We start from the raw sequence: 12825 nt of genomic DNA on the forward strand, positions 1-12825 counted from the left end.
TCCATCATCGAAGGAGCAAATCCCACTCTCGAGCTATCTAGTTCCTTGTCAAACTTTCTGACAAGCGTGTAAGTTGTTGTTATGATCACCGTGTTACAGGTGACGTTTGAGCAACCCCAAAGTCCACCATACGGTAAGAAGTAACTATGATACTCCCATGGTCTAAGGAGAAAAATCACACGTTAACACTCCGTGTTATTACGATTGATTACATACATATTAACTCAATTCATAACAGACAAGTTTGGGTCGATTCAATATGATCGTTCTTCCAACGTTATAATCTCAATGTTGTTTTAGGACTATCGTTACACTTACGATATCCGAAGATCCGGAAAACGTGATCCCCAACAACACTTGAGCTAGTCCTAGAGGCAAGACTAGGAACCTTTTATCATCCCACATGTACATATGAGTTTTCCACTGAATCGCATATTCCAGGATCATAGCAGTTATAGCATCGAATGTAAACTCTATAATTATGAACATGGAAATATAATAATATAAATATTATTATCTCTAGGGCATATTTTCAATAGTCTCCCACTTTCACTAGAGTCAATAATCTAGTTTCTTATATTCTAACACCCATGATGGTGCTAGCTTAATGCACATGTATTATCCAATCTAGTATATATTTATATTGCATTGCAAAAGCGGAAAAAATCACAATGAATATTAGGGAGCAAATTTGTGGCTCGGCCACTGGTTTCGCGGAGCCCCAGAACCGATGGTGGATCACTGAGGATGTACCGTTAGGGCGTCTCCAACGACGACCCGCAAATCTCCTCGATGATGGCGGCAGGCGCAAACGTGCTGGCCGCCACCTCATCGACATCCCTGCAGCCGACTTCTTTCTCTGCCTGCATGACGCGCACGTCGATGGTGGATGGCGCGGTCGCTGGCACTGAAGGCGCGGTACGACGCGGCATCGTCGACGGCAGCGATGATGCCCGTGCCGCCATGCTCCCCGCTGTACCGGCCTGGAGCAACTCACCACTCCTCCGCGAGCTGGCTTGGAGCACCGAGCCGCTGAACCACGCACCGGCTTGGGGCGGCAACTTGCTCCGTCGGGCTAGGGGAGGGAGGTGGAGCAGCGAGCTGCCTCGCTCGTATCCGCCGGGCTCGGCGGGCCACCCATCCGACTTTTATGCCAGAGAACTACTCTTCCTGCTTGTCGGATGGCATCGGAACAGTGGAGAAAATGGTGGAAGGAGGAGATGGGGAGCGGCGGAGTGGTGTGATTCTTGCCCAGCGTCTGACCTCGTTTAAATAGAGGACGAACGGGAGGAGCTTGCCCGGTGTTGCATTTAACACCGGCCCGCTCGTGAACGCACGTGAGGCCGGAGTAGATTTCTCGGCTTCCACGCGGGGTTAATGAAGGTGTTTGAATGCGACGATGAGGCATTTTTAGCCGAGCGTGCAGCGGGCGGCGCCCTCAGCCACCGCGCCGCTTCAATGGCGGAGGCGGTGAGAGGTCGCGTCCGCCCTGAGCTACCTGCAATGTGAAGCGGCGCGCTCTACAACGACATGAATGCGGGCAGCTGGTGTCAAATTCGTCGCGTACGGTCGACCGTTTGAAATTTTCTTTGACCGGCAGCTTCATCACACAGTTCCACACGACATTCGCGTTGCAAGTTTTCTGTTTCGACGATCCTATTGCACCGTCGCTGCAATTACGCGCACATTGTATTTCTTCTCATATGTCCTCTGTCTCAGAGCCATCCTATTCGTCCCTTTTGACACCAACCCCGTTCCTCTTTGACGTCCTTGCCCACATCCTACTACAGTGGAGTCGTCCCCGGCATCAGTCATCTTGGCCTCCTCTCTCTCTTGTGCTACTGCACTGATGCTGCCATGGCGCAAGCACTGCATTTCTCCTTTATCCATTGTCTCCGTGTAGACTTTCTCTACGACGACGAGGCTAGCAACTAATTCGCCGTGCCGCCTAGGGGGTCGCTCGCGCATGACGCACGTCCTGTCGGACACGGCGCCATGACTACCGTCCACCTTAGTCGCCATGGTCCGACACAGACTGCATTTCTCCTCCCCCGTCCTCTGCCCCAACGCTCCTCCGCACAGACTTTCTCTGCGGCGGCGTTCGCCACGACGCCGACAGGAACACTCGCCCGAGACTCCGTGCTCGTCGTGTCAGACGCGGCGCCACTACCACCGTCCACCTTCCACCCAGTCGCCATGGTCCAACACACGCTGCATTTCTCCTCCCCCGTCCTTTACCTCAGCGCTCCTCCGCACAGGCTTTCTCTACGGCACCGAGGCTAGCAACTAGTTCGCCGCGTTGTCAGCAAGAACACTCGCCCGAGACTCCGTGCTTATCGTGCCGGACGCGGCGCCGTAGTCGCCGGGCACAATGTGTGTGCTAAGTGTAAGTGTTAGCTCTTAATCATATCCCAAGTATACAACCAAACACCGTGTAGTCGCGTGAGCCGAGGCAGTGCAGGCAACCAAACTCTCTGCCAAAATTGCTCCCCTAACGCGAGAGAATTAGATGCGGGCAACTAAGGGTGTGTTCAGTTAGGGGACCAACTGTCATGGAATGGAATGGTTCCATTCCAGAGGAACGGGTCCATTCCATTCCTGTGTTTGGTAGGAGCAAAAGAGTAGAACGGGTCGGTTCCGTTCTGGTGTTTGGTTGGAAGCACGTAATGAAAAATGGAACGGCCTAAAATTTAAAATTTCGGCAGCATTTCGTTTGTAATTTGATTAAAAACAACATAACAATAGATATTGACAAGTTTATAACACATGAATGACAGCACAGAACATAATTTTCAACAAGTTGCACATACAACCATATAGTTCACATAAGAAATTCCCAAAAGCATCAAAAACAGCAGCCATTGCAGCTAGTGCAACAAAAACAGCAGCTCCCCTAACCATCTTTTTTCTTGTGTTCATCTTCATGACCATCTACAAGTTACCAATGATGCTTACATCAACATATATATTGCAAACATACACTGGACAACAAATAAACATGAACAGTAGCTGCATATACAGGGGGTGGGGGGGTTATTCTACCTTCACAGTTCGAGTCCGGCCGTCGAGCACCCGCTGCTTGGAGTCCTTCCGTCGAGCTGCTGCAAAACGATAGAGAAAGAGAGATTATCAGGCATCCGGAAGGGAGGAAACGGCCGGCATGGATGCGAGGAACCGGCCGCCATGGAGAGGAGGACCCGGCCGCGGCCGGGAAGAGGAGGAACGGGCGGCCAGGGATGGGACGAACTGGCGCCGGCCGACTGGGAAGGGAGGGCCGCTTCAGCTCAGATCCATGGAGGGGGGGAGGGGAGAGGAGGGGGAGGGGGAGGCAACCGCTGGCCGACGGGGAGAGTGGACCGGCGGCGCTGCCCAGATCCATGGGGAAAGGAGGAGGGGAGGGAGACGGCGCACCTGCGGGGCTAAGGACGAGTGCGAGGGAGGCAGCCGTTCCGCGTGGTCCGGCCGTTTTCGGGGTATGACTTCATTCCGCATCTGGGCAGAATATTCGCTCGGAAGAATGCCATTCCAGGCCATCCCTTCAACTGAACACACCCTAAACAATGCGCAGATGTTGGTTTAGAGACTGTGTTTGCTCGATCAGTCTCCGATGAGCCAGGCTTGAGCTAGCCAGCCCCGGCTGGAACGGCCGCCAAACACGCCCTTTCCTATCGATTTTCCTGGCGTTCTTTGGCTCGATCCTCGCACGCAGATGTTTAACGCCGTTGCACGTACTACGCCTACGCGAAGGACCACGGCGCATTTCCCTCGAGACAAAAAATGTTTTCGACACGGTCCTTTCGATTCCGGGAGATTGGGAGGGAAGTCCGATTGGGAGATGACTCCTTTACTTTCACTCACCACTTTTGTACAGCCAGCCTGCGCGGCCGCTGCGCCGGTGGCAGGGGGGCTTTAAATTGGATCGGCTTAGGTCACTGCATACGTGGCGGATGTGCGAAACAGATTTGGCGTCGAGGCTTTACTGCTCTCCTCTCTGGGATCGTCCGGTGCCCGCCCGCTTGCAGTTATACCTCCTCCTTCAGTCACCTGCCACCACGGCGCGATCTCGGGTCTCAAGTCTGAACTACATTCACTGCTTCCGGTCGCGAGGAAAATAATTGTGAGCGAGAATATATACATGGCATCAGGGCAGCACTGCCACGCCGGGCAATTGCAGTTCTAGCCGTTCAAAGATCGGGCAGCACCCAATCCAGTCCAGCTGGAGCTGCTGCTGCTGTGCCAGTGCACCGTCAGAGTTTGTCCTCTCAATCATTAATCAAGGTCGCAGGTGTAATGTGATGGCCTACTGTACACCAGTACTACATCCACGGCCACTGAATTGGTTGCTCAATGTAAGGCCGTACCGAGTGCAAAATGCTGGTGCCCGTGCCTACCGCTACCATTACCAGATGACAGCGATTTAGCCTCCGCCAAAAACTGGCGCCTTTTCTTCCAAAACAGGCCACCGGCGTCGCGTCTCCTAATCTCCAAACCCAAGGAAAACCGATTTTCTCCATACGAATGGGAGAAAAATGAAATGGAGGTACCGTTTCAGTCGTCGCAGAGCGGCTGTTGCAGGAGCTTTATGACGGGGCAGCGACCCTGCTGCAGGAGTGCCTTAATTGTGCAAGCACTAGGTACCAACAGAGGAGTAATTTGCACATGTGGCCATGGACAGGTGTCACTGTGTGTGGAGTAATAAGTTGCGGGTGCAAGGGAGCGAGCCGATTGGTCATTTCAATTATTGTACGTGTGCCTGGCCATAGTCGTCGAGGGGAAAATTACCAGGAACGATGCACTGCCGCGTCTCCGGCGGTCCTGCCTCTGATCCTGAACGATGTGAAAAAGGGGGAATGCAGGGGTTTCGACGTCCCATTCAGAATTTGGAGTTGGATGTGACTGCTGCTGCTGGACGACGTGTGCTTAGCTCAGCTGGATCAGGCGTTGGTACGTCTGTTGAACTAACCGCCCTTGCGAGTCTCTGGGTTTGATCATCAGATACAGGATAGGGCAGCAGCAGCATGACAGCATGAGTTGTAAATTGTATATTCCCGGTTTATATCATGAGGTTGGCTAACCAGCGCGATTGTTCAGATGTAAGCATGACCGTGCGCCGGTGTACTGTTTTAGTGTGTCACTTCCCCGTCCTATTTAATTACATCATGTCGAAGCAAGTGATTGGAGCTCAACTGTCTGAAGCTCAAAGGGATAGTATCAGGCAAGCAGGCCATGTAAGTACTACTCCGCCGTGCGACTAATAAATAATAATGATCACAGACAGAGTTTGTACTACGACTAATAATGTGCGTCTAACAACAACAGTAAAATTTCAGGGGCCTCCTTGAACGAAACGATCCGCGTTGAAGCATTGGCGTTAACCGTCACCCTACGGAGCAGAAGGCCGATGGAAACGGCGCAGAGGCTGGAGAAAGCGATCCCGGCCCAGGACGAAGACCGTAGTCGCACGCAGACGCAGCACAAGACGCCGTGCCCGTGTGTGTGCGCGCGCGCGCGCCAACAGAAGGAGCCCTCTCAGTGGCCGGCCAGGCCGAACTCACGCTCCGGTTGGTGGCGGTAGCCAGTCTCCTCATTTAAACTGCCCATCTGCCCCGGTCCTTCCCTCCGCCCCGCCACTCTATTAAACCCCACCACGCCACCACCTCCTCTGCAACCGCAACCGCAACCGCTCCGCCCGGCATCTCGCCTCGTCGCACTTCCCTCCAGCCCCACACCCAGCCAGCACCCGGAGACGAGACGTGTACGTGCGCGTAGCACCAACCCGAGCCCAGCGGTGCGCCGCAGAAACAGGCAGGCAGCGGTGCGCGGCGGGACGGAAGGCCAGGGTGACGTGCGGGCGCGGGCCGGGCCAGAGGCCTAAGTAGCGAGCAGCGCCGATCGACGGACCGACCGGTCATGCCGAGCGCGCTGGGGAGCGGCTTCGCCGGGTCGGTGAGGCTCAAGTACGTGAAGCTGGGGTACCAGTACCTGGTGAACCACTTCCTGACGCTGCTGCTGGTGCCGGTCATGGCGGCCACGGCGCTCGAGCTGGCGCGCCTCGGCCCCGGCGAGCTGCTCGCGCTCTGGCGCGCCCTCGACCTCGACCTCGTGCACATCCTCTGCTCCGCCTTCCTCGTCGTCTTCGTCGCCACCGTCTACTTCATGTCCCGCCCCAGGCCCGTCTTCCTCGTCGACTACTGCTGCTACAAGCCCTCCCCCAGCTTCCGGGTGCCCTTCACCACCTTCATGGAGCACATCAAGCTCATCTCCAACAACGACAAGAGCCTGCGCTTCCAGACCCGCATCCTCGAGCGCTCCGGGCTCGGCGAGGAGACCTGCCTCCCGCCGGCCAACCACTACATCCCGCCCAACCCCAGCATGGAGGCGTCGCGCGCCGAGGCGCAGCTCGTCATCTTCAACGCCATCGACGACCTCGTCCGCCGCACGGGCCTCAAGCCCAAGGACATCGACATCCTCGTCGTCAACTGCAGCCTCTTCTCCCCGACGCCCTCCCTCTCCGCCATGATCATCAACAAGTACAAGCTCCGCAGCAACATCCGCAGCTTCAACCTCTCCGGCATGGGATGCAGCGCCGGGCTCATCTCCATCGACCTCGCGCGCGACATGCTCCAGGTTAGTACTAAGTAAACCCATTAATCTCTTAATTAATTTGGTATGGCATACCTAATACCGGTACCGACTGCCACTACACTCTTCACTCTTCTTCACAACTAATTCGATCACCAGCTAGTGACATGGTGGATATGGATCTGATCATCTGATCGAACATGTATGTACAGGTGCATCCCAACTCGAACGCTCTGGTGATCTCGACGGAGATCATCACGCCCAACTTCTACCACGGGAGCCGGCGGGACATGCTGCTGCCCAACTGCCTGTTCCGGATGGGCGCGGCGGCGATCCTGCTGTCCAACCGGCGGCGGGAGGCGCGGCGCGCCAAGTACAGGCTGGTGCACGTGGTGCGCACGCACAAGGGCGCGGACGACCGCGCGTACCGGTGCGTGTACGAGGAGGAGGACGACGAGGGGCACTCGGGCATCTCGCTCTCCAAGGAGCTCATGGCCATCGCCGGCGAGGCGCTCAAGTCCAACATCACCACCATGGGCCCGCTGGTGCTGCCCATGTCGGAGCAGCTGCTCTTCTTCTTCCGCCTGGTGGGGCGCAAGGTGATCAACAGCAAGTGGAAGCCCTACATCCCGGACTTCAAGCTGGCGTTCGAGCACTTCTGCATCCACGCCGGCGGCCGCGCCGTCATCGACGAGCTGCAGAAGAACCTGGAGCTGTCGCCGCGGCACGTGGAGGCGTCGCGCATGACGCTGCACCGGTTCGGCAACACCTCCAGCAGCTCGCTCTGGTACGAGCTCGCCTACATCGAGGCCAAGGGCCGCATGCGCAAGGGCGACCGCGTGTGGCAGATCGGCTTCGGCAGCGGCTTCAAGTGCAACAGCGCCGTCTGGAAGTGCCTCCGCACCGTCAAGACGCCCACCGACGGGCCCTGGGACGACTGCATCCAGCGCTACCCCGTCCACATCCCGGAGGTCGTCAAGCTGTGAGGCGTCATCGACGACGAGCTCGGCTCGCCGCCGGCGGCCGTGCCCTGCATCTGCATGTACGTGCCCCCCAAAACCTGGAGCTCTGTGGGGGCCCCGACCAAATTAAACCAATCTCTTTCTCCTTTGCTCTCTTTCTTCCTTTTCTTTTTCTAGTATTTTCTTCGCCATAAATTAAATTACATGGATACTCGTGGGATGCGTCACACAAGGAGGGGATCATTCACAGGGAGATTAATCGGCTACCCGAATATTTATATTGGACGACGCTAACGTGGGCGTGGTTGTTAAATTGTTTGTGTCACGAAATTCCACTGCAGTGAAAGGGATAATTACATTGGCACTTGGGGCTTGTCAATCAAATTCCTTTCAGTTGTGTAAATCTTCTTCATGCATGACTTCTTCTTGCATACATGCATGTACTACTCGGTATTGCTTATAGGCCAGATGATGTAAGTGTCAGAATATATTGTTTGGTGTCGTGTCATTAGAGGTTTTCAGTTCTTATGCATATTGTTGAATGGCAGTAATACTTCCCTGCAATTATTCTGTAAGTGCCATCACGAGCTACTCATGAATGTTGGAATATTAGGCAAGTTCATGATTAATTCCAGTAAATAATTCATGACTAGAAGAGATATTAGCATGCAATAATTTAGCAAACTAGAAGAACAGCAAGACATGCATAACAGCAGCAAACACGTAACAATAGCTGTAGAGACAGACATGAACAGAGGATGTTGGACGTACTGATCGTTAGCTATTATGGGTGCGACAGTGTTGATGACGATGTTGGCGACGATCTGCTGCTGACGGCGATGAATACGACGATGAGTAGCACCGCCCGACTTGGACGGAAGACGACCCGTGATTATGAATTTGAGCAGTCGCGCACAACACTTCCCAAAAACCTAATTCGTCCTCTCCCGGTGCAGGATCGCAAAGACGAACGGTTCCGGAGACCTGCTCTCCCACGCGCCGATGCACGCCGGCGTTTGGGATGGAGTAGACTACGATGGCGGCGCAAGTTGTGAGATGAGGCAAAACCCTAGGTGTTTTCGATGTGTCTCTGGCCGCAACCGGTAGCTGTATACATATTAGGACCAGAGACGGTATTGTGTCGCGACCACAATCCCAAACTGACTCGGTTTCTAATTCGTATACTTACCGGACAAGAAATCAAAAACTTGTCTGCCAAGACATAAAAATAAAACGGCAAAAGGAAGCTGCGCTCCTGCAAGGAGACGGACCGGATTTCGGCGGACCATTCGCGCGCGCATGCCGCATGTACGCGCCGCCTCGCCTCGCCTCGCCACGCCACGGCCCGGCAAGGCGAGGCGAGGCGAGCGAGCGCGCGCGTGTGGTTTTCCCTTTCTCTTCTCACACACCACTTAGAGTGGTGGAGAGAACCCACTATATAAAGAGGTCCAACTCTTCTTCAACTTCCGGGGTGGGACTAAACTTAGCACTACCACTTGCCATTTTACACATGGGCTTTGAGATTTCAGAAATTGCTATGGGCCTAGCCCATTAATTCTAACAATCCCCCACCAGATCTCAAATACCCATTTAGAGATTTGCCTTCTCTCACCACTTGTTTAATATACCAGTGTTTCAGCAGAGACTGTTAAGTTGAACTTCTGCCTAGAACTTTAAGCTACATCCATTCACAACTTGACAATGGACTATGCCTTGAATTGCTAGTTTTGTGTGAACAGGTTTCACTCAAAGTCTTAACCAGTACCTGACCGCCAGTAGGCTACCCCGTGGTTTGGAGCTTATACGTCATACTCCCTGGTCTCTTCGTGAGCTTACTAGAGATCACCCAAATCTCATAGACTGCGACGTTTACAGTCAGAACTCATATAGGTGTGTTCTTTCAAGACTGCTCTGTAGGACAGCATCTTTGCTAATTATAGCCAATAGAACCACGTTAAGGCATGTTGCCAACCTGCCTTACAGATCTGAGCCTTACAGCTCTGAGAGTTTTGCATCTTCACTTGGAGACGATCATTAGTTATTACTCTCCTCAGTTAACCAATAGCTTGTTCTTCCCAGATCCTAATTCACGGGATCTCCGATCACAAAGGTTGGGTTACTACTATGGTGTAACATCTATGGGTCTCATACCCATCTCCCTCGATGCAATATCTATCACATTTCGTGATAGTCCCTTTGTAAAGGGATCTGCGAGGTTTTTGTCTGTTTGTATATACGTAACAGTTATTACTCCGGAGTTTCTCAACTTCCTGACAGACTTCAAACGTCTCTTCACATGTCTTGATGACTTTGCATTATCTTTAGAATTGTTCACTTTAGCGATAACCGTTTGGTTATCACAATTCATAAGAATAGCCGGTACAGGTTTTTCAACAACTGGCAAGTCCATCAAGAGCTCACGCAGCATTCTGCCTCAACAGTAGCTGTGTCCAAAGCAGTTAATTCTGCTTCCATAGTTGACCTCGTCAATATGGTTTGCTTGCAAGACCTCCATGACACTGCGCCACCACCATGAGTAAATACATACCCACTTGTTGCGTAAAGTACATCAACATCGGAGATCCAATTTGAATCACTATATCCTTCTAGCACAGCAGGATGCCCTGAATAAGTAATTCCGTAACTCATAGTACCTCTCAGATAGCGCAAGACCCTTTCTAGTGCATGCCAATGATCATCACCCGGGTTGGACATGAACCTACTCAGTTTGCTCACAGCAAAAGAGATATCTGGTCTTGTAGCGCTAGCTAGGTACATGAGTGAACCGACAATTTGAGAGTATCTTAATTGATCTCTCGTTTCTTTCTTGTTCTTTCTGAGTGTCACGCTGGGATCATAAGGTGTTGGAGAAGGCTTGCTATCCATAAAACCGAATCGGTTCAAGACCTTCTCAACATAGTGAGATTGCGTTAATGTAATCCCACTCTCATCCTTAATAAGTTTGATGTTTAGAATTACATCGGCTTCTCCCAGATCTTTCATGTCAAAACTTTTTGATAGAAAAGACTAGACCTCATTAATTGCATTAATGTTTGTACCAAAGATCAGTATGTCGTCCACATACAAACATAATATGACACTATTGCCCCCACCATGGCGATAGTAAACACACCTATCCGCCTCGTTAATGACAAATCCTGCAGAAGTCAGAGTTCTTTCAAACTTCTCATGCCATTGCTTAGGTGCCTGTTTCAGACCATACAAAGATTTTAACAACTTGCACACCTTTCTCTCTTCACCCTTTACCACAAACCCATCAGACTGATCCATATAGATCTCCTCTTTCAACTCTCCATTGAGAAAAGCTGTCTTTACATCCATTTGATGAATGATAAGACCATAAGAGGCAGCCAAGGAAAGTAACACTCGAATGGTGGTCATTCTAGCAACGGGTGAATAGGTGTCAAAGTAATCTTCGCCTTCTTTCTGAGTGTAGCCCTTGGCCACTAGCCGCGCCTTGTACTTATCAATAGTACCATCAGGCTTTAGCTTCTTTTTGAACACCCACTTGCAGCCCACAGGTTTACAACCATATGGTCTATCAGTTAGTTCCCAAGTTTCATTAGAAAGAATTGAGTCCATCTCATTATGAACAGCTTCTTTCCAATCATCTACATCCGGAGATGCATATGCTTCTGCAATCGTCTTGGGTGTGTCGTCCACAAGGTATACAATGAAATCATCACCAAAGGATTTTGCAATCCTTTGTCTCTTGTTCCTTCTAGGAACTTCATTGTTATCCTTCTCAAGGACTTCCTCATGTGATTGTTCGAAGTATTCATCAGTTGTACTAGATTCAGGAATTATCTCAGAAGAAAATCTAGCAATGCTATGCATATCTTTCATAGGAAATATGTTCTCAAAAAATGTTGCATCACGAGATTCCATTATAGTATCAACATGCATATCAGGTACTTCAGATTTTACCACTAAAAACCTATAAGCAATGCTCCGTTGAGCATACCCTAGAAAGACACAATCCACTGTCTTTGGTCCAAGTTTGCGTTTCTTAGGAATAGGAATATTGACCTTTGCCAAACATCCCCAAGTGCGCAAATAAGAAAGTGATGGTTTTCTCCCAACCCACTCATAAGGGGTTTTCTCCTCATAAGGGGTTCTTGTTCTGTGGGTACCTCTGCACCATGTTAGCAGTAGGCTGAACCTCACCTCCTTTTTCAGTAGTATCTTTAGCCCGAGCTTTTTCTTCAACATCAAGAGATGCAATCCGATTTTCAACTGATATCTCCTGTCTCTTATGCTTCAGAGTTGTGGCGAAATTCCTCCATGAAGGAGGCAACTTTGCAATCATGCACCCAGCCACGAATTTGTCGAGTAGAACACATTTAAGGAGTTCAAGTTCCTTCACAATGCACTGTATCTCATGAGCTTGTTCAACCACAGAACGGTTATTCACCATCTTGTAGTCATGAAAACTCTCCATGATGTACAGTTCACTGCCTGCATCTGTTGCACCGAATTTTGCATTCAGTGCATCCCACAGAGTCTTTCCGTCATTTATGTGCATGTACACATCACACAGACGGTCAGCAAGAACACTCAGAATGCATCCCACAAACATAGTATTGGCTTCCTGAAATTTTCTCTGAACTTCGTCAGTCATTCCCTCTGGAGCACCAACACTAACGTGGAAAACTTTCAGAGCAGTAAGCCAGAGCGTGGTCTTCACCTGCCACCTCTTAAAGTGCACACCGGTAAATTTATCCGGCCTCAGTGCATCAGCGAATCCAGCCATAGTTAAGTCATGAAATTGCCTACAATTAGGTTTTTTGATTGTTGGAATATTAGGCAAGTTCATGATTAATTCCAGTAAATAATTCATGACTAGAAGAGATACTAGCATGCAATAATTTAGCAAACTAGAAGAACAGCAAGACATGCATAACAGCAGCAAACACGTAACAATAGCTGTAGAGACAGACATGAACAGAGGATGTTGGACGTACTGATCGTTAGCTATTATGGGTGCGACAGTGTTGATGACGATGTTGGCGACGATCTGCTGCTGACGGCGATGAATACGACGATGAGTAGCACCGCCCGACTTGGACGGAAGACGACCCGTGATGACGAATTTGAGCAGTCGCGCACAGCGCTTCCCAAAAACCTAATTCGTCCTCTCCCGCTGCAGGATCGCAAAGACGAACGGTTCCGGAGACCTGCTCTCCCACGCGCCGATGCACGCCGGCGTTTGGGATGGAGTAGACTACGATGGCGGCGCAAGTTGTGAGATGAGGCAAAA

At 51.3% G+C, this 12825-nt stretch overlaps 1 protein-coding gene and 1 long non-coding RNA gene across 3 annotated transcripts; one reads left to right on the forward strand and one right to left on the reverse strand.

The window, feature by feature from the left end:
- Nucleotides 1–2707: 2707 nt before the first annotated feature.
- Nucleotides 2708–3541, reverse strand: LOC120962562 (uncharacterized). Of its 2 annotated transcripts, none has more exons than XR_005753302.3 (3): nt 3412–3541; nt 3043–3101; nt 2708–2931 (listed from the first exon to the last, which is right to left on the reverse strand). It is a non-coding gene; the product is annotated as an uncharacterized lncRNA (long non-coding RNA). The 2 variants fall into 2 exon arrangements; XR_012182867.1 differs by lacking the exon at nt 3412–3541 and adding an exon at nt 3248–3362.
- A 1963-nt stretch (nt 3542–5504) lies between these two features.
- LOC109764389 (3-ketoacyl-CoA synthase 6) lies at nt 5505–8108 on the forward strand. The gene is made up of 2 exons (XM_020323227.4): nt 5505–6627; nt 6795–8108. Exons 1-2 carry the CDS (start codon nt 5911–5913, stop codon nt 7566–7568), a joined length of 1491 nt encoding a protein of 496 aa, XP_020178816.1. The 5' UTR covers nt 5505–5910; the 3' UTR covers nt 7569–8108.
- Nucleotides 8109–12825: the final 4717 nt, after the last annotated feature.

The sequence above is a fragment of the Aegilops tauschii genome, chromosome 4 (genome assembly GCF_002575655.3).
Source record: "Aegilops tauschii subsp. strangulata cultivar AL8/78 chromosome 4, Aet v6.0, whole genome shotgun sequence".
Classification (NCBI taxonomy): domain Eukaryota; kingdom Viridiplantae; phylum Streptophyta; class Magnoliopsida; order Poales; family Poaceae; genus Aegilops; species Aegilops tauschii.